Genomic DNA, 20177 nt, shown 5'->3' on the forward strand with positions numbered 1-20177 from the left:
AGTCTGAGTATATATATATATATTGAGAAGTTTTTCTTCCCGGTTAAAGATATATATGTTTGAGGGTCTTGAGGTAATAATATAAAATTAATGATATATATTAATATATGTATTAAAAAAATAAAATAAATATGAAATTATATAAGTATATAAAATATGGAATATATGCATGCTCTCCTTTGAGACACCACCATCCTTACTAGTTAGCATGCATGTGATGGTGGATGATTCACAGGGAGTCCAGGATTATCCCTTCTGCTATTTACGCTACGTACTTGATATCAACACTGAGTTCCTAGGTGAAGCTCCTTGTTGCGCTTGGTATAGTTCCACGAGCTCCGAACCGGAGGCCTCTCACGTTGAAGTCTTTTTACCCGAAGCTCTAACGGATTTTTTCTTAAGGAAAGGAATACATTTATTATAATTTTTTTTTCTCTATCTACTCTATTTGCCTGGTCAAGGTCATTACTTTCATATCTCACTGTGGGATCCAGAATGAATGAAGAATGAATGGAGTCCAGTGACCCTCGCCCGATATTTTTGAAAGATTTCCTCTCTACATAGCCTTTATAAGCTATTTCGACCATACGAATATCTTTGAGTAAAATGTTTTACCCAAATTTTGCGTTCTGGAGTAGGTTTACCTTTTATGCTTTCAAATTATTTGAATGAGAGAAGAGGGAGGTAGCATCCCTCTCTATAACGATGGCTCAGATCACATATCTCTCTGGTTCCATTAAACACAATGTATATACATACACAAAAAGTTAGTGTAAAATAATACAATATAATTAATTAATGAGTATTAATGTGGTAAATATCCATTGAATAACATATACACAAGTTGTTTCAGGGTTAAGTATCCTATCTGAAAATATGAATTGAGGATATCAAAGCGAGAAAAAAATTCGCTATGAAATTATGGACGTCACCGCCCTGCTTAGGAGATATTAAAGTTTAAAGATTTTTATTGTTATGAATTATTTAGGCTATAAGAAATTAATTAAAGTGTGTTCCTTACTACTTCATTAATGAAGTGTGAGGAATTACATTCATATTAAAATTTTCAAAGCTATTACACTGCCCATTAAGACAGGGTCGACATCTTCCACGGCAGTAGTGGCCGATCGAACTGAATATGAATTATTGTCACGCTCTCAAAATCTGATACCAAAGAAGTTTGAGGTGACTTCAACAAAAATTCTATACAAACCCAGTCAATGACCTTAATTCTTTAGGAAGAATGATAATTGAAACTTGCGAAAGAATGACATATGTGCAGTGGCGTTTGGCTATCCCTGCTGTTGAAGTATGAGCTCGTGCCAGTTTTAATGCTAAAGATAATTACTTAGAACATTTAATATAAACGTCAATTTTTACATTACATTAATAAAGTAATGGTAACACATCGTAATTTATTTATTATAACCTAAATAATTCATGATGATAAAAATCTTTAGATGTGAAAACTTTCTAAACAAAGAATTAACGGACATACCTTCACCTTACATACTTTTTTCCTTGTCTTAAAATATATCATTCATATTTTCAGTCAAATGTTCCTTATGTAACCGATCTAGCCCGAACCCGATATTATTCCTTCCATAATAAACTCCCTAACCACCCAAACCCACTAGTTTCTAACCTTGCTTCCTTTTCCATTCCTGGAAATCCTCCGAGGCGCCTGAAAAGAAGATGGCCTCGTGACCTTATATTGTAAACTGTTTTTAGAGTTCTACTACTGGGTAGTTTCTCTACATCCTGTATCATGTCATTATGATCAAATTTACTGGTTGTATTTTTTTTTATACAGTTGTAAATATCAATAAATAAATAAAATAAAAAATATTTTCAGTCAAGACACTCAACGCTTAAACGCCCATTATACAGGCTAAAGATAAAAAATTCAGAAAAATAAATAAAGTATAGAGTAAAGAGTCCGCATATTAAACATTAGGAACCACTTGTTAACTTAGTATCCAAAATGTAAGGTTTACTTACCTTTGGGTCTGGCTGCCATAATCTTAACAAAAACACTGCAAATACTCAAAATTTGCTTCTAAAAGCTTCACACTCCTTTCACATCTACTCTTAAATGAAACACCATCAATAACATCTTCAACGCTAAACCACGTAAGTGTAAATTAAATTATTTTTAGATTTGCGATAAGACTAATATTAACACAAGTGGCATACTCTATACATTGTTTCTACTGGCAATTATTTCTCAAGACTATTTTTGTATCGTGGTACTTTTTAAGCAGGGACCACATAGCATGTAGCATGTTTATCACAGTGTAGAACATTTGAAGGTAATTATACGTTGTGAATTACAGGAGCATGTATCCATTCTTATTCTTCAAAGGAACTTTGAACGCAATTGTGTTCAATAAAGAAGTAAATTCAAATAAATTTTATTTTTAGATCCCAAATATTTTACAAGAAAGGTCAGAACGGAAATACCTTGAGGCACTATATATTTTAAAAAATGTAAATAGTGTTGTAAATTTTAAAACATATTCCAAAGACCTCAATAATTTCTTATTTCTAATTCTCAAGAAAAAAAAAATTCGATTACTTTATTGAAAATTATGTATTATTAGTAGTCAAAATTGACGAGTCTGCCAAGTATAGGTAGGGGGAATAAAAAATGCCGGCTGTTTCAAAACGTTAGAAAAAAATAATTTTTCATTTGGAGCTCTATATCTTTAAAATCATCAACAACACCAGAAAACCTAAGAGGATATTATTTAAAGAAGAGTAAATTTGCTAAAATATTAGATCTTACAGAGCTATTTACATTCAATATATATGTTTTTTAAAAGCAACATTTCATAAAAATGCATTGAAAGATTAGCAGTGAATTTATTTTGAAACATCTATATCTCAAAAACCATTCGACGTACAAATGTATATTAACACTCAAATTAAAGCTAGTTTAATGTACTATTAAGAAGTTCCTGACGTATAACTTCGTAGCAGAAGTTTTCTTCATGATATTTGCTAAAATAAATTGATTTATAGTTGTTCAAGCAATAAGTTTGATTTATGAACAAGTATACCTCAGGAACCATTCGACGTACATATGCCTGCCAGTACTCAAATTGAAGCCAGTTAAATTTACTATAAAACAGTTTATTACACGTTTCTTTGCAGGGGTGGTAGTTTTATGATATTACCATATGAATATAAATTTTGCACATAAAAATTTGTGCGAACAAGTATAAATCAATTTATATTAGCAAATATCATGAAAAACACTACTCCTACGAAGATAAACGTAATAAACTACTTTATAGTACATTATACTGGCTTTAATTTGAGTGGTAATAGACATATGTACTTCGAAATGTTTCTGAGATACATTTTTTCATAAATCAAAAATTGTTGTCAAAAATCAACATTTTGTGAACGTCATAAACTACTTTATAGTGCATTAAATTCACTTACTACTGATTTTTCAGTACATTTTTTTATGAAATATTTTTTTTTTAAAAAGCTATATCACGAATACTATTGAATATAGATAGCGCTATTAGGGCTCATATTTTAGCAAATTTACTCTACTTTAAATGATGTTCTCTTAGGTTTTCTAGAATTGTTAGTAGTTTTAAAGATATAGAACTTCGAATGAAAAATTAATATTTTGTTAACGTTTGGAGAAATCCGTTATTTTGTATTCCCCTATACTTGGCAGACTCATCAATTTTGGCTAGTAATTATTCATAGTTTTTATTACAGTAATAAAAAATTGGGGTAAAATAACTGCCTTTTTTCTCCTCTTGGGCTCTTGTACCAAAATCAATAAAAAAAGTTGCTGGGATTTTACAGCTGGAAGTTATAAATATATGCATTTATGATCAAATATGCAAAATACAGACATATATACATTGCATAGCAGACTATGGTTATAAAAAAAAAAATTAAAAATTACTGCCCGTTTAATTTGTCTAAAGTTACGAGTTTGTCTAGGTAACCCCGGGTCCACGTGGTTCTGAAACCTCATTGATATTTTTTGAAGAAATTATTGAAACAATTTTTTGCTTTTATTAATCCTTAATTATAGGACACGATAAAAATTACGAGTAAAAAACATTTTCTACCATTTTTCATAACTAAATACATAAATAAATTCCTGTCTAGTAAACCATTGTCACCTCACAGATTGAAATAAGCGACCTGAACAGTGTGAACTAGCTTCTTGTAACTAAAAAGTGTGTACAAGGGATCAAGCATGTTGCACAAAGAGCACAGTATATAAAGGATAAAAAGCATGCTTTATCTCATGTTGGACAGCATGCTGCAAATAAAGCACAGTGTAGATAGGATATAAAGCATGCTTTACCGCATGCTGGGCCAGCAAATAAACTGTAGACCCATCTTAAGAAACCCTTATCTATAAAGGTAGAGTACTGCTTGTTCTCACCGCTTTTACTTATTTAATGTTGTACGTAGGTCAATGACTAAAATGGAGAAAACAGTGAAGGATCTGAAGGTAGTTGATTATATACATATATATTTTTTTGGAAGGAAGTACTGTTACAAGACCAACGGTTGTGCAAGGAGGAGATTTGGTCTGATTCACGCTCAACCGCCAGATTTTTCCCCAATTAAGGGTACCAACATTAAGAGTCTGGGTAGACCCCGGAAGTTGACTGACAGCTACTATAACAGTATAAATAATTACCTATCACAGCCGGACTCAAACCCAGGTCCTTTGAGTTAGCAGAGTTTTACCATTGAGCCACGCCGATCGCCATATATATATATATACACACATAAAGATAAGTTTTATCTGAATTTACTTTAAAGTTAAAATTGTAAAAAGGCGATTTATAATACCCTCACTAAATCCACTGTAATATAAATAAAATCGTAAGAGAAAGGTACTTTTTTTTTGGAAATTTTCTTTTGAAACAGGTTGGGAAAGTGTTGAATTGAACCAGAAGGTCGAACGTGTGCATACTGGTGTTGCGTAAATATATTGTGTAACCCTCGGGGGTGGCAAAATCGTTAGAAAAGAAAGCCCAAGTTTAACAAATATTTTCTCCACAGTTAAAAATAAATTGTCATCAATACGAATTATCTTATTTTATGATTACTTACTTTAATATATCAAACGATATAAATTATTATTACATATGACTTTAAATATGTATAACCATATTGATAAACTAAATAGAGGACCTTTAGAAACAATTATGTATAAGTATATAAATAACGTTTATATATTGAATAAATATGAGTATATTCCATGTTTTTTTTATAGTTAGTTATAATAATAGAGGAATTTATAATATGAGAACATTTTAAATTACATTATTTTTATGGAAAAGCCAAGAATAAATTATTGGTGAGAATTGTCACACATTTTCTATTTTAACCAGTATAAGATAATGAAATTTAGCAAGAATTATTTGATTATACCTGCATAACTATATTTTTTGATCTGTAGTTCTTTGGCCACTATCCATTTTTTTATTTTAGTTATAGTTATCTAAGTAATCCAGTAAACGTATATAGCCACCGTAAGGCCTCTCGTCCACTGGGAACGGAAAGCAGCAATAAGTAACGAAATCAATTCGTCCGAATTCGAAAGAAAACGCAGGAACGATCCAAACATGTTGCTAAGTTGGGGACCGTGTCCATTAGGCCGGTATCGTTCGTCAGTTTTCACCCGTAGAGGTGCGACGTGTGAAAACTGCTGGGATTTAGTTGCAAACAAGTACAAAAAAAAGAGTGAGAAATGGACTTTAAAAGTTAATTTAGAAGAAATGTTGTCAAGAAAGTATCTCATTCGAAAATAGAAAAACTAGTGGTCATCTTCGCTTTGAAGACCATGTCACAAATGAGACAATTCACCGAGCTCGTTTCGTTTTGCGTATATGTGCTTCACTCATATTTTCCGTCTTCATCGATATCGCCAGTGCCTGAAACGTCGAGGAATCAAAGGTCATAATTCATAAATTCATCATCAGAAACTCCGTTCTGAAGAGCCGGTAAAAACGGTGTTCGCTCAAATTTGTTCGCAATTCGCAGCTTTCCGCTCCCCATGGATGAGAGGCCTAAGTCAACAAAAACTCAGTGTTTACATGCTAAAAATTATAGGAGACAATCAATTTTTTTTAATTTATAGGAATTTATTGTTTCGATCAGTGACCATGTTTTCGCTTTTTACTTAAATAGCAATATTCTTCCATCCATTCTCGACAAGCCACATAAAAATATCAGAACTTTTAAGGCCTAAAATCATTCACCAATAATTAAAAAAAAAATATAATAGCCTCAAATAAATAAAACTCGAGATTGATTTCGAAAATCAATGGGGAAACAAATCAATAAACTTTTTTTCAGCGTTAAGTCACTATCCAAAGAATTAGAGAACATTATACCTTCAAATTTATTTTATTATTTATAAATTAAATGAATAAATGCGTGTTTAATACGCTGGTGATTGTAGAAGCACTTGGAAATAATTAGTTTTTTTGCAACGTTCAAGGCTATAGACTGAGAATACACGTTTGGATTTAAAATAATTTAAAAAAAAAAAAAAAAAGGTGCCAACATTTTTACAAAACAAATTTCATAACCAAATTGCCTGAGATAGTCTTTATTGTATTACTCACAATATTTAATTTTTCAACATACTAAACAGAAGATAATTTTAATTTGTTTTTTAACACATGAGTGGGAGTGGGTAGCTCAGTGGTAAGGCACTGTGATACTAACTCCAAGGACTCGGGTTCCAATCCGGCAGTGTCAGATAATTATTTTCTGTGTACTGTAGCCGTAAGGCTTCCCTCTGGGGAGACCTCCGGGAGTCCACCCAGCCTCATCTTCTGTTTAGTATGTTGAAAAATTAAATCTTGCGAGTAATACAATAAAGACTATCTCAGGCAATTTGGTTATGAAATTTGTTTTGTAAAAATGTTGGCACCTTTTTTTTTTTTTTTTAATTATTTTAAATCCAAACGTGTATTATCAGTCTATAGCCTTGAACGTTGCCAAAAAACTAATTATTTCCATCTGCTTCTACAACCACCAGCGTATTAAACACGCATTTATTCATTTAATTTATAAATAATAAAATAAATTTGAAGGTATAATGTTCTCTAATTCTTTGGATAGTGCTTTAACGATGAAAAAAAATTTATTGATTTGTTTCCCATTGATTTTCGAAATAAATCTCGAGTTTTATTTATTTGAGGCTATTATATATATATTTTTTTATTATTAGTGAATGATTTTAGGCCTTAACAGTTCTGATATTTTTATGTGGCTTGTCGAGAATGGATGGAAGAATGTTGTTATTTAAGTAAAAAGCGAAAATATAGGTCACTGATCGAAACAATAAATTCCTATAAATAAAAAAAAATTGATTGTCTCCTATAATTTTTAGCCTGTAAACACTGAGTTTTTGTTGACTTAGGCCTCTCATCCATGGGGAGCGGAAAGCTGCGAATTGCGAACAAATTCGAGCGAACACCGTTTTTACCGGCTCTTCAGAACGGAGTTTCTGATGATGAATTTATGAATTATGACCTTTGATTCCTCGACGTTTCAGGCACTGGCGATATCGATGAAGACGGAAAATATGAGTGAAGCACACGGCTCTTTGCTTCTTTTTTTTTTTTTTTTTTAATTGGATAAAAATCTAGATTCTGACCAAATTACCTTCTTGCACAACCGTTGATCTAGTAACAGTACTTCCTTACAAAGTACTATACTGCTAAACTGCTCACCCTTCATGGGTTGCATCGGTACAGATTTAATTTATTTTTTTAACACATGTACAACAATATTAGGTCAAGCTCTAACTTGGTTTCAGGTCGAGCTCCAAAATATTTAAGGGTAAAAATATTTGAGGTATATGCCTAAGATGTTACGGTAAAATATTCGCTAAAATGGACTCGTCGAAAGTCCCACTCCATAATCGATTCTACACCATTTTCTGAAAAACGGCACCAATTATTATAATTAAACGCATCATATTTATGAAGAATTAAGTAGAGTTTAATATCAATTACGTTTTATAATATTAATAGTCTGACAGTGCTTCAATAACGAATTTTCAAAAAAGCTGCCCCTGAAGTTTTGTAAATTTGAAATAACTAGCCATCTGTCGTAGTTAATATAACCATTTTTCACAGTCCGTACCCCACTGAAACCCCGATTTAGCGACGGTCTTATATCACTTTTGAAACATTTACTTAAATCGGGAAGAGGATACTTAAGAAAGTAAAATCGAGAAATATCTAAAGAGTGGCTAAAATAGAAAAACAAATGGTGTGAATCCCGCTCCTCCCGCTCTCCGTCTGTTTAATATGTTAATTGTTTAATATGTTATTCCGTTTAATATGCTGAAAAACGGCGTTAATCTCGCGCCTCCCATCTTAATAATCTTACCTTAGAAACAGACAATTATAGCCAGTATGTTGGTCGATACACGACATGTCACAATCACACAAGAGATTATAACACAAAAAATATTAGAAGGCAATCCTTCCCTTAATTTTGAGGAAAAAGATTATTCATTTTGGTTTCATATGAACTATGAAAGAATTCGATAATTAACTAAAAGAGAAAGTAAATGTTTTCTTGTTTCCATGGTTGTTATGATAAGAGCCATGACTTCATCATAGCAACCTCAAAAAAACGAAAACATTTTTACCTAACCGATAAAATTCAAATAAAGTAACAGATTTTTTTTAACTTTGAAATCTAGTATCTCTATCTCATGTAATCCATAGGGTTTTGAGACAAATAAACAATAAAAAACAAAACAAATCCATTAAAACAAAAGGGAAGGGCTCAAAACGTTTAACGAGTTTTCTAGGAGGAATTTCAAATAGACGAGTGGCATTAATAAATGTAGTAATTACTTTTTTATTAAAAAATTATATTATTGGCATAAATTTTATTAATAAAGAATAATACTTTATGCTTCGAGAAGTTTGTCGGGGGGGGGGGTGCGGTCAGCAAAGAACAACATAAATAAACAAAACCATATTTATTTATTTTATGCCGACGTTTCGACCTGAGTTTCAGGTCTTCATCAGGGGTTGTGGCGTAGAAGGCAGGATTGTAACTGGATACTTTATATTTTGTAACTTAATACTTTATATTTTGTATTATCATACATGTTCAGTAAGAACATGTAAAAAACTTGATTATTTTTTTTAATTCTTAGCAAACATATTGTTGATAATAATGTACCATATTGTAACTAATATTCTTTGTCTTATGTTTTTAAAGCACATTAATATATTTTATTGTATAAATATTTTTTATAAAGGCACATAAATAACGGATTGTATTAAAAAAAACAAAAATATAATTACATGACATACAAGATCATGGACTGATAAAACTCATTTAATTTCTCTACTCGAATTCAACTTGATAATTTAGTTCAGGCTTAACTCCTTTCAGAAAAAAGCTAAGGATCACAGGGAATCGAAGAAAGGGTTCCACATTTCTTCCATGTCAGAGAAGTATATCATTAAAGTTTACATACTTATTAAAACTAAAGATTTTTGGATAATTTTTTTTTTAAATCTAAAAAGATGAAACATAGATTTAATGAAAAGTATCAGAAAATTACTTTAATTAAAGACCATAAAAAGAATTTACATTAGACAAAACAAACCGCATATAAATATCTCCTTGAATAAAAATCAACTAACAGTACAGTTGAGCAATGTATCTTCATATTTGTTAACTTGCAGTGTCGAGGGACGGAGGCATGCTCCCAAACTATTTTATTTTATCAGGTATAAATATATCTATAAAAAAAAAGTTTTTTTTTTCTCTAAAATTTAACTTAAAATCAACGCCATTGTATTTTAAAAAATACAATGTACTCAAAAATAATTGTATTCCTTCATTATATGTTGATGTTTCAGCACATTTTCCTCATTTCCAACATACCTTATGTGTTCTAACAATATAGCTCTTTCCTGATATCCGAAGACCTCGCTGCATTTTTATTTCATTCCTCAAAAACCAAAAGCATCTCCTTGTATAATTTTACCTCCTCCCCTGCGTTTATTCATCCACTTGTTGTATGCAAGATCTCAAATTATAGATTTGTACATCCCTACGCAAAGAATTTTTTCAAGCTTACTCATTTTGGAATTCTATAACAATATACATCCATTAAGTTTTATCCTTAACATCAATTATATATATCCATCTCCTCAACTATCAATCTTCTGTATACTAGTAAATAATAAATATCCATGTAAACTTTACCGCCACTCAATGAAAAAAAGGCAACGCCCCAGGCCAGATTCGAACCGGCACCGCCAATAGACATCAAATTGGTAAAACTGTCTTAACCACTGAGCTACGGGCGCCCCTCCATGTAAACTTATATAAATGCGTTGTTTTTTTTTCATCCCATATTTTTATTCTATTTATATAATAATTATTCTTAAATTTAAGTTTACATAATGTCGCTAGACAAATGCTGCTAAACCAAAGAGTACAAGAATAAAGATCGATTTTTCGTTTCATACAGAACTTCGACGACCAAGTACAAATCGATGGACCGGGATATGCTACAAGTATATCCTACTTATGTTCAGCTCGTCAATGGAATCAAGTGACTTTGCAAGAAAATCATGCTATCAAAGAGAAAGGTTATGTTACTAATATAACACAACAGTTTTTCGTTTTTAATCTGAAACGAACTGTAACCTATTCCGAAGGCTGTGGATCAGATATACCGAGCATGGGAAATGATAATGGCATTCACATCCAGTTCCGCAACCGATATCTCTTTTAAATCTGATGTTACCTGATTTTTGACCTGATGTGGTGTTCAGGGCCAATCAATGTTAATTATAGAAATTGAAAAATTATAGTATATAGTACTGTCAGATTATGCATTCCAAAAAAACACACTTTACTGTGAAATTTGGGGTACAGAATGCATAGATATAATTGATTAGTCTCACCTACCATTAGGTAAAAGACTTCTTCATCTCCTGCTCAATACGCCTAACAGCTTTGTGCGACAGAATGCTTAATTAATTACAACGAATCCTAGGGATCCCAGATGGTGACCTCTGCGAAAGCAGTTAGCTCCCTTCAATAAGGCAACACAATTCTATAGATTACTACTTAATGTGGTAACTGAATTAAAGAAAATTCTAAAGACATTGGGGTTTGGAGAGCTACTGGCTAATCAGCCTACCCAGTCAAAAAACTTTTTAGATCATATCTGTTTTCAGTTTTACTTTGAACTGCAACAAATGTGATTATTTAGTTAATGAACTGGAATTTAATAAAGAAGTCGAATTATAGATTTCAGCTCCTTGCTTCTGTAATTTTAAATGAAAATATATAAAGGAAAACAATATTAAAAAAATCACATATTACTGATACAAGTAACAATTAATTTAATTCATTATACTATGACTATAAAAAAAGGATAGTACTGTTACTAGAACAACAGTTGTGCAAGGAAATGATTTGGAAAAAATGACGCTCGAACGAAACATTTACCCCAATTAAGAGTACCCACTTTATCAGACTGGGTGGACCCCGAAGAGCTCCCGTACCCACAGAGTTGACTCACAGTTACAGTAACAGAAAAGTATATGCATGTGCGTGTAAGTTTCAAAAACAAATTGTTTTAAATTTCCGGGGTCGATGTCCAGGACGTGGCTAGGATGACAGAGAATATACTCCCTGGGAATCATCCACCACCACATGCATGGAAATTAATGAGTAAGAGAGTTATCTAAAGGAGGGATTGAATGTATACATTGCATATCTTGTTTGTTATTTTATTCATTAGTTTAATATTTGTTATGTAGGGGAATTCGAGAGAGTGAATTTGTCGATCATATGAAATAAAAATTGTGAAATGGAAGGGAAAGAAAAAAAGGAATAAATTGAAAAAACTTGTATTTAGTGTGTAGACTGGTATTGATTGTAAAAGAAAACAATAAGAGAAAAAAAAAGTTTTCTTTCTATTTTATTATATCATATAAAAATATGTAATTTATATATGTCCGATCACGAATTGATTAGTATGCTGTGTAATGTAGCAACCCGATGTATTTGGGAAGCATGAATGAATAAAGTATTTCTTTCTTCTGTAAGTATGCTGTGTGTGAGGCAACGCAATTCAGTTGGGCAGCACAGCCTTTACAATATAGTATTTTTCTCTATATATAATACAAAAGCATAATTTCGAATTCAAAATCATTTGAGGAAGTTCGTTTGCCGCATCAAGAAAATGAGGTAAAAATGAGATACGATATAATATAACGAAGAAAAACTAGATTGCCAAAGTGGTTTAGAACATCTTCCAAACCACTTCAGTATCTTCATTTTGAATGCTAGGGCTTTATTTCAGCTGATGTATAATTATTTATCTAATCCACGAGAGAAACCTATGGGGAGGGGGGGGGGTACTGGGGAAATTTCCCATCCCAAAATAAAATGAGACAGAGTTTGATATATATAAATACTCTTGCATAATTGTTATAAATGTTTCATAACATATTGTCGAGAAGATATTTTGAGCTAAAATTGTAAGCAATAATTAATTAATTAAGTGTCATACTTTATTAGTCGTCATTACATTTGTCACAAATTTAAATAAAATAGGTTTATTCAAATTCTTTCGTTTTAAGTTGGTTCAAACTGTATCATTGATCATTGGGTTATCAATTTCTGAGATGTAGTGTCAATCCCCCATGACGGAACAATAAAATAGATATACATAATTCTATCATCCTCCCAATATTAACCTTTGAACATACACAGAAAATTAAAAATGATAGGGGCCTCAAAGATAATTATTAACCAATTTTAGTCTAGATTTTGAGTAAAATTAGTTTATGAAAAATATGGGATAAAATTAATGTTAGTTATATTAACTATATTTATTTATGTAATATTAATCATATTTAACCTTTATACGAAATTTAATAATAAAAGAAATAGGACATTTAACCAATATATTATTATTGGCGAGAAAGGTACAAGGCCTCACGGGATGTACAAAGTAATTACATCGCTCGTTTCTTGACGTGGTTTTCATAGGGTGGGTTCGTCACTCCCACGCCTATTTTTGTGGGTGCCACCCATAGGCTAACGGGCCTCACAAATACCTGAGGGGAGGCTGTGAGTGAGTATTGTATAATTATAAGCTTGAAAATATCTCGGATAGGGCCGGGGACTCGAACTCGCAACCTTTGGGTTGGCAGACAGGCGCGTTACCAAGCTGCTACCGTCACCCCCTTACCGATATTTAGTTGAAATAAATAAATTGAATGCCTGACCAGATTGTGGAGAAGGTTACAAGTATTGTTGTGATAAATTATAATAGTGAAAATTAACTGATACTAAAAGTTTCAATTTTTAATATAGCATGGAGAACTGACAAAATAGGAAATTAGACATAATCTAAGGATTGCTTATTAATAAATTTATACGATTCCCTAAAGTTTTAATGTCTTATAGAGTAATTGTGTACTGAAATTAATGGCCTGGGAAGAATAGCCTACAAAAAGTTTTTTAAAATTGATGTTGTTCTAAAATCATATTTTAAGTATGATAATTTATTAATGATATTGTTTATTTAAAATTGTTAAAAATCATATGTATAATAAAAGTTCTTTGTAATATATTGTCCTTGAGGATGGCCGAATTGGCCGAAACGTGGGACTTATAAAGAAATATAGATTGTTTTGAGACTAAAATTTAAAAATATAAAAGAGACAAAATTTATTTTATTTAAACAATAATGACCAGTCTGAATAAATAGTAAAGATTATATATAAAAATGAATATTAACTTTTATGAGATATTTTGGCCAATAAGTAAAATACAATTGATGACAAATATAATCTTGTGTAGTATCAATTTTTAGAAAATTTCATGATGAAAAATATTATGCGAGTGGTTTTCAAAAATAAGAATAAATAACAAAATGGTAGTCAGAAAACTGAAATTCATATTTACCGCTTAGAACATCCCATTCTACCATACAACAGAGTCATCGAGTGGTTGATGTCATATCTCCCACATTGGAGCGCGGAATGTACTGCACGGGAGTCTTCCTCGATGTTGAACAAGCTTTTGACCGAGTCTGGCATCCAGGTCTGCTCTATAAACTTCGTCAATTCCTACTCCCTATATTTCCTTATAATCCACTCCTACCTCTCTGATAGAACCTTTAAAGTAAATCATAACCTAGCCTACTCATCTCTCTTTTCTCAGTCCGCCAGTGTTCCTCAAGGTAGTATCTTTGGTCCCATTCTTTATACGGTTTATACAGCTGACATCCCAACCCACCCTAACACAGTCCTAACAACATACGCTGATGACACATGTATACTGTCTGTAAACAACGACCAAACTAATGCATCCCAAACACTATAGACACTCATAACATCTATTGAAGAATGGTGTCAAAACTGGAGAATCAAAATAAATCCTGACAAATCCCATCAGATCACCTTTACTCTCCGTCGTAAACCTCTACCCTCCTGTCCTACAGTATCCTTTCTAAATACTCCACTAACGCCTGTTGAATAGATTCGATACTTAGGACTCCATCTTGACAAGAGACTTACTTGGAATCCACACACAAGACTGAAACGACAAGAAACTGCTCGTAGATTCCGATTGCTACAACACTTTCTTGCAAACGCTCTAAACTTCCCATTCACTACAAAAAATTAGTATATACTATGATAATCATACCAATTTGGGCATATGGAATTGAGAATTGAGAGGAATTACATATGATTTTATTTGTGACTAAGTAAGGAGCATTGAGGATTTTACGAAGGATTTTATATTGTAAGGATTGGATACGAGAGGAATTCAAAGGTTTAGTGGAACCCCAAAGCTCAACTCCGTATGTCCAGATTGGCCTTATTACTGTCATGTAGATCAGTCTTTTGTAATGTGTTGGAATTTTAGACCATTTGTCTAGTAAGTGCTGTAATAGTCGAAATCAATGTGTTTCTTGTCTTTTCAATCTTGTGTGAGGATTCCAGGTTAATCGTTTCTCCAAATGTAGTCCAAAGTAGCGGATCTGTTCGACGGGGGTAAGAGTAATATTAAAATGAAACTGTAGGGCAGTCGGTAGGTTTACGACGAAGGGTAAAGGTGATTTGATGGGATTTGTTGGAATTTATCTTAATCCTCCAATTACGGCACCATTCTTCGAGGGCTGTGATATGGGTTGGAGAGTTTGGATACATTTAATGGGTTATTTTAACTGCGAGCACACATGTATCATCGGCATATGTGGTGAGGATAGTGTTAGGATTGGTTGGAATGTCAGCTGTATAGACAGTGTAGAGGATGGGAAAAGCATTCTTAACCTCCGACATGATAATGGGTTAGCACTTCTTAACACCCCTTCTTCACCTCTTTCCGATAAGCTCTGATGGCAAAAATGTGACGCTTCTGTTTTAATACTGCGTCTTATACCTACGAAATTGATCTAGATTCCTACTTTTTTTTTTTTTGTTCAAAACATTTCATCTTGATTACTTAGACGGCATAGTTATTTGGCGCTTAATTTCCTTTTATCTCTATATATAAACACACACACACACTATTTTATAAACATTCGAGTGTGTGTATAAGCGCGCGTGATAGTTCAGTCTGGTAAGTCCTTTGATCGGTTAAGGGTCAATGCATAATGCAAATTGCAGACCTTAAACTAATTTTTTCAATTATTAGAGAGAATAGTCATTTAGCACTCAAATCCAGGAAGTTAAGTAACCGTGGAAGATAGTAAGAGGAAGCTTTGATGAAACATACTAACAGGATCTGGGGTAATCGTCCTTTGTCTTTCAACATTTGATACAAGGAAAAATAAAACTTTAAACTTTAAAAAGATCAACAATAAAGGGAATCTCCAGAAAAAAATTAAGGTATTGAGAAAATTAATTTTTTTCATACTTTATGGATTTAGAACTATTAAATATAATTAACTATTATATGGAAATATTGAATCTGTGTAGATAAAATTAATGAATAGAAATAACACACAATCAATTAAAATGACATCTTATGAATTGAAGATAGATGATTATAGTCATTGAAGATTAGTTAACACTACATATTCTTACCAGTTATTCAATCATTACTAGTTTTATCATAGTTTGATGTATTTAAAGAATACCTCTTTTGATCTATATAATAATAACCTTATATCCATAACTACTGTGAAGAAGTTGAAAGCACATTAAGTTTCATTTTTCATGCCAGCAATTATAAAATTTCTAATCACCTCCAAATTGGAATAGTTAAACAATATATATATATATATATATATATATATATGTATGTATGTTGTAATTTTATATTTTTATTATGTATCATTCATTTTTTAATATTTAAATTTTCATAATTCGTACCTACAGATTTTCAAATCTGGGTAATAATAATTTTCACAGGTTTTCATAGTCGTTTATTTGTATATTTTCAATGTATCTAGTTTTTCTTAGCCCTCATGAGGTCAAAAAGTGGGTACAAGTTAAAACTAAATTTACAGATGGGTTTTCTTCTTTGACTATTTTTCCATATACAAGGAGTGTATATAGTAAGAATTATAATCACGCTTGATTACTAACTATGTATAGTTTAATTGAAGAAGATGGTCGGAGTGTGCGGTCAGCAAAGAACAACATAAATAAACAAAAAATATTTATTTATGCCGACGTTTCGAACTGAGTTTGAGGTCTTCTTCAATAGAACAAAAGAGATAACACCAACATTTAGAGAAACATAAAATTGAAAAGAAATAGTATACAAACAAATTTGGAATTATACAAAATATTGAATTGAATCATAATAATAAAAAATTGATAATTGATAATTGAATAATAAAAAATAATTGATTGATAATCATGGAATTAGATGGTAGCAGACTGATAAAAGTTAAAGATGAAATATAATATTATGTAGGTAAGAAGATATGTATAATATAAGATATGTAAGTAGTGTCTAAAAAACTGAAAAAATAAATATTGAATCTACAAATTGAACAGTATGACAGAAAATGAAATATAGTGCGTGAAATATAGGTATATAAGTTAATACTCACACTGTAATTCTGATATAAGTCACTCACGCACTAATTTGTAGATTCAATATTCATTTTTTCAGTTTTTTAGACACTACTTACATATCTTATATTATACATATCATCTTACCTACATAATATTATATTTCATCTTTCACTGTTATCAATCTGCAACAATCTAATTAATTGATTATCAATCAATTATTTTTTATTATTCAATTTTTTATACTATTTCTTTTCAATTTTATGTTTCTCTAAATGTTGGTATTATCTCTTTTGTTCTATAGCCCTGATGAAGACCTGAAACTCAGGTCGAAACGTCGGCATAAATAAATATTTTTTTGTTTATTTATGTTATCCTTTGCTAATGGCACCTCCCTCGCCTCCCCCCGACCATCTTTTCCAATCAGTAATCTACGGTCAACTATCTACACCTGATTATGTATAGTTTAGCTCAGATTCAGACTTAACACCGAAGATGTTTTGCATAACAAAAGAATTGATGAATAACGAAAACAAAAACATTAAAAACCGAGTTAAACAGCATTTATACCCGCTACATAAGAATTATTGAATCATTCAAACATTTAATGATACCGATAACAAACTAAAATGTTTATGCCATTATGTATATGTCCTAAATTATATAACATCTCCGTAATGAAAACCCTCCCCAACTCCTGTTTTCAATAGTATCCAACATAAAAGACTGTCCCATACAGGAATAAAACAAAAAAAAAAAAAAGATAAAAACCAAGGTCTTGTTTTCATAACTAGTAGGTCTTTTCTAAAATATTTCCGGTTATTTTTGCCAAACGTTTAAAAACCATTAAAAAACTGTTAAATAATCATTTAATTACGTCTCGCATCAGCAATTGCACTAAATACTACCGGAGCATGTTAGCCTCAAACAAGCGTAAACACACTAAATAGGAACTCAGTTTAAACAATAAAAAAAAAAAAATGTATAAATATATACCTACATACAAGTCCATTGTAGAACAGGAAGAAGTGGCCAAATTAGAAGCTTTAGCCATGTCACATGTTCTGGGATATAGGAACTTTTTCTTACCTATTACTCTTACACATATTTTACTGAAATAAGCCGCAACTTAATTCGTTTTAAATCCATCTTATTCCGAAAGTGAATTTTCTCGAAATAGAAGCATGGCAACTATGCCACGAACAAAACCAGTTTAATTGATGGTACTTAAATCTAAAAGAGGGATGAAATAATTGGCGAAAATTAAATAAATGAGTTCACTAAAATTATGTTACCTAACGATAGACAAAAGACAGCTAAGCAAAGTACAAACTTTCCATTCTAAACCCCTTGTCAGCAATAATTTAAGCAAGGTATCAATACCGAAAATGACATAACAAACACATCAATAATATCTTGGAATATTAGATTTCAAACCAACAAGAGACGTAATAATACGTAAAAATAGAAAAGTTTATATAAGAGAAATAAATAAAATGTATTTCTTTCTCTTATATAAACTTTTCTATTTTTACGTATTATTACGTCTCCTGTTGGTTTGAAATCTTAAACTCAATACTGTCCAGAAGACTCCGTTACTCAAATCATATTACATAATAATGGAGCTGCCAGTAAGGGAGAAATTCTAGTGGTAGAGGACTTATGTACTAGTATTTATGGGATTAAGTAATGTCCACTGTGTTCGACACTTTTCTTGAAGGGAGTAACCATCTGGATAAGAGTGATTACTAGGAAAATGTATAACTAGCTGAAAATCAAGGCATACTCTGAGGAAGGGTTTTAATAAAAGTAACAAAAAGAACAGCTACGCACTTTTAGTACAGTATGTTATACATGCGCTTTATGAAAAAGGTTATCCAACATAGGCTAAAAAATTACAAACCAGAATGTATCAAGGTCATTAAAGAGTCATTACTGAGCTTATAGAAGAGAGAATATCACCCTATAAAATAAATATTTATTCAGAAATTTAGAACCTAAAAAACATATCATAGCACCCAGAAAAATATGAATAGAGAGAAGCACTTGAGTGTGTAAAGATGCATTGGTCTGGTATATTGATCAGAAAAGGTAAGGGCAAGTTCAAATGAGTTTCAAGTACGAAAAAGTGTTTCAAATTACTTTGAAGATACTTTCTATGGGGTAATACCCAACAGTCTTCCAAGTACCAATAATTTAAAATTAAGACAGTCAGAATAGCCAACTATTTTATTGTTTCCTGGCAAGTAAATAAATGTCTCCATATCCTCAAATAAATAAGAGATACAAATTTAATCCCATGTGGATTCCGAGGAGTGGCTAAATGCTCCCCTACGCTATGTGTGATACAACAGAACAAGGATTCCGAAACAGTATAGAATCAAAGACAATGAGATTGCACCTGCGCTAACAAGAAAAAACTCAGAAACAATACAAACCGTCTCTCAATATTATATTAAAATTAGTTTAATGAGGAAATAAATAGAATCCTGGAAACTAAAAAAAAAGAACGAGGATTAGAGCGAGATATGAAAAATTATCATTAAATTTTTAAAGCAAACCCAATATTTAACCTGGACTTAACAAGAAACGAGTTTTAAACATTGTCCAATTAGAAATCATCTCAAGAAGAAGAGTCTGGTCGAAGTGGTAAGTAGTAGAAAAGGCTGAAAACATGTGAAGATAAATCCATTGCCTTTTACCGAATAGAGCTCTTCAATCCGGATATTATTAAACTAAAATAAATTATTTAATGTACTTCGTTTGAAGCTAGAACCACTAGAAAACGCAAGGTGTAGACACAAAAGATCCATAAGGGTCGAGGCAACAAAGTGTAATAATCTGCCAGGAGCTTTACAGTCACGCTGATGCCCCCGTTATCCATGGTCTGCAGTTTCACCTTCTATGTTACCCGTTCAATGTTTTTCAAACAATACCGATTTGTAATAAAATCATATACCCTCGAATTAATCCATTTTAAACCAACCACTTCAATCATCAGACTCTCAAAATTAAAGGTACGCCAAATAATAATAATTAATGGAGAAAGTAAGAGGCTAGCGTTAAAAGTGTATTCACATGAGAGAGAGAGAGAGAGAGAGAGAGAGAGAGAGAGAGAGAGAGAGA

At 31.7% G+C, this 20177-nt stretch overlaps 1 protein-coding gene across 2 annotated transcripts in view; it reads right to left on the bottom strand.

The window, feature by feature from the left end:
* The window catches only part of LOC106681419 (solute carrier family 41 member 1), a 197404-nt gene that overhangs the window by 136462 nt on the left and 40765 nt on the right, over positions 1-20177 (bottom strand). Inside the window, exon 1 of one of the 2 annotated variants that reach the window (XM_067044640.1) lies at positions 2002-2091. The exons of the other annotated variant lie outside the window; for it this stretch is intronic. Coding sequence (XP_066900741.1) covers positions 2002-2020 — 19 coding nt within the window. The 5' untranslated portion in view covers positions 2021-2091. Of the gene's footprint in view, positions 1-2001; positions 2092-20177 lie in introns of those variants that run through there. 2 annotated transcript variants of the gene reach the window in all.

Source organism: Halyomorpha halys, unplaced genomic scaffold (genome assembly GCF_000696795.3).
Source record: "Halyomorpha halys isolate HHAL.00 unplaced genomic scaffold, Hhal_1.1 Scaffold337.1, whole genome shotgun sequence".
Classification (NCBI taxonomy): domain Eukaryota; kingdom Metazoa; phylum Arthropoda; class Insecta; order Hemiptera; family Pentatomidae; genus Halyomorpha; species Halyomorpha halys.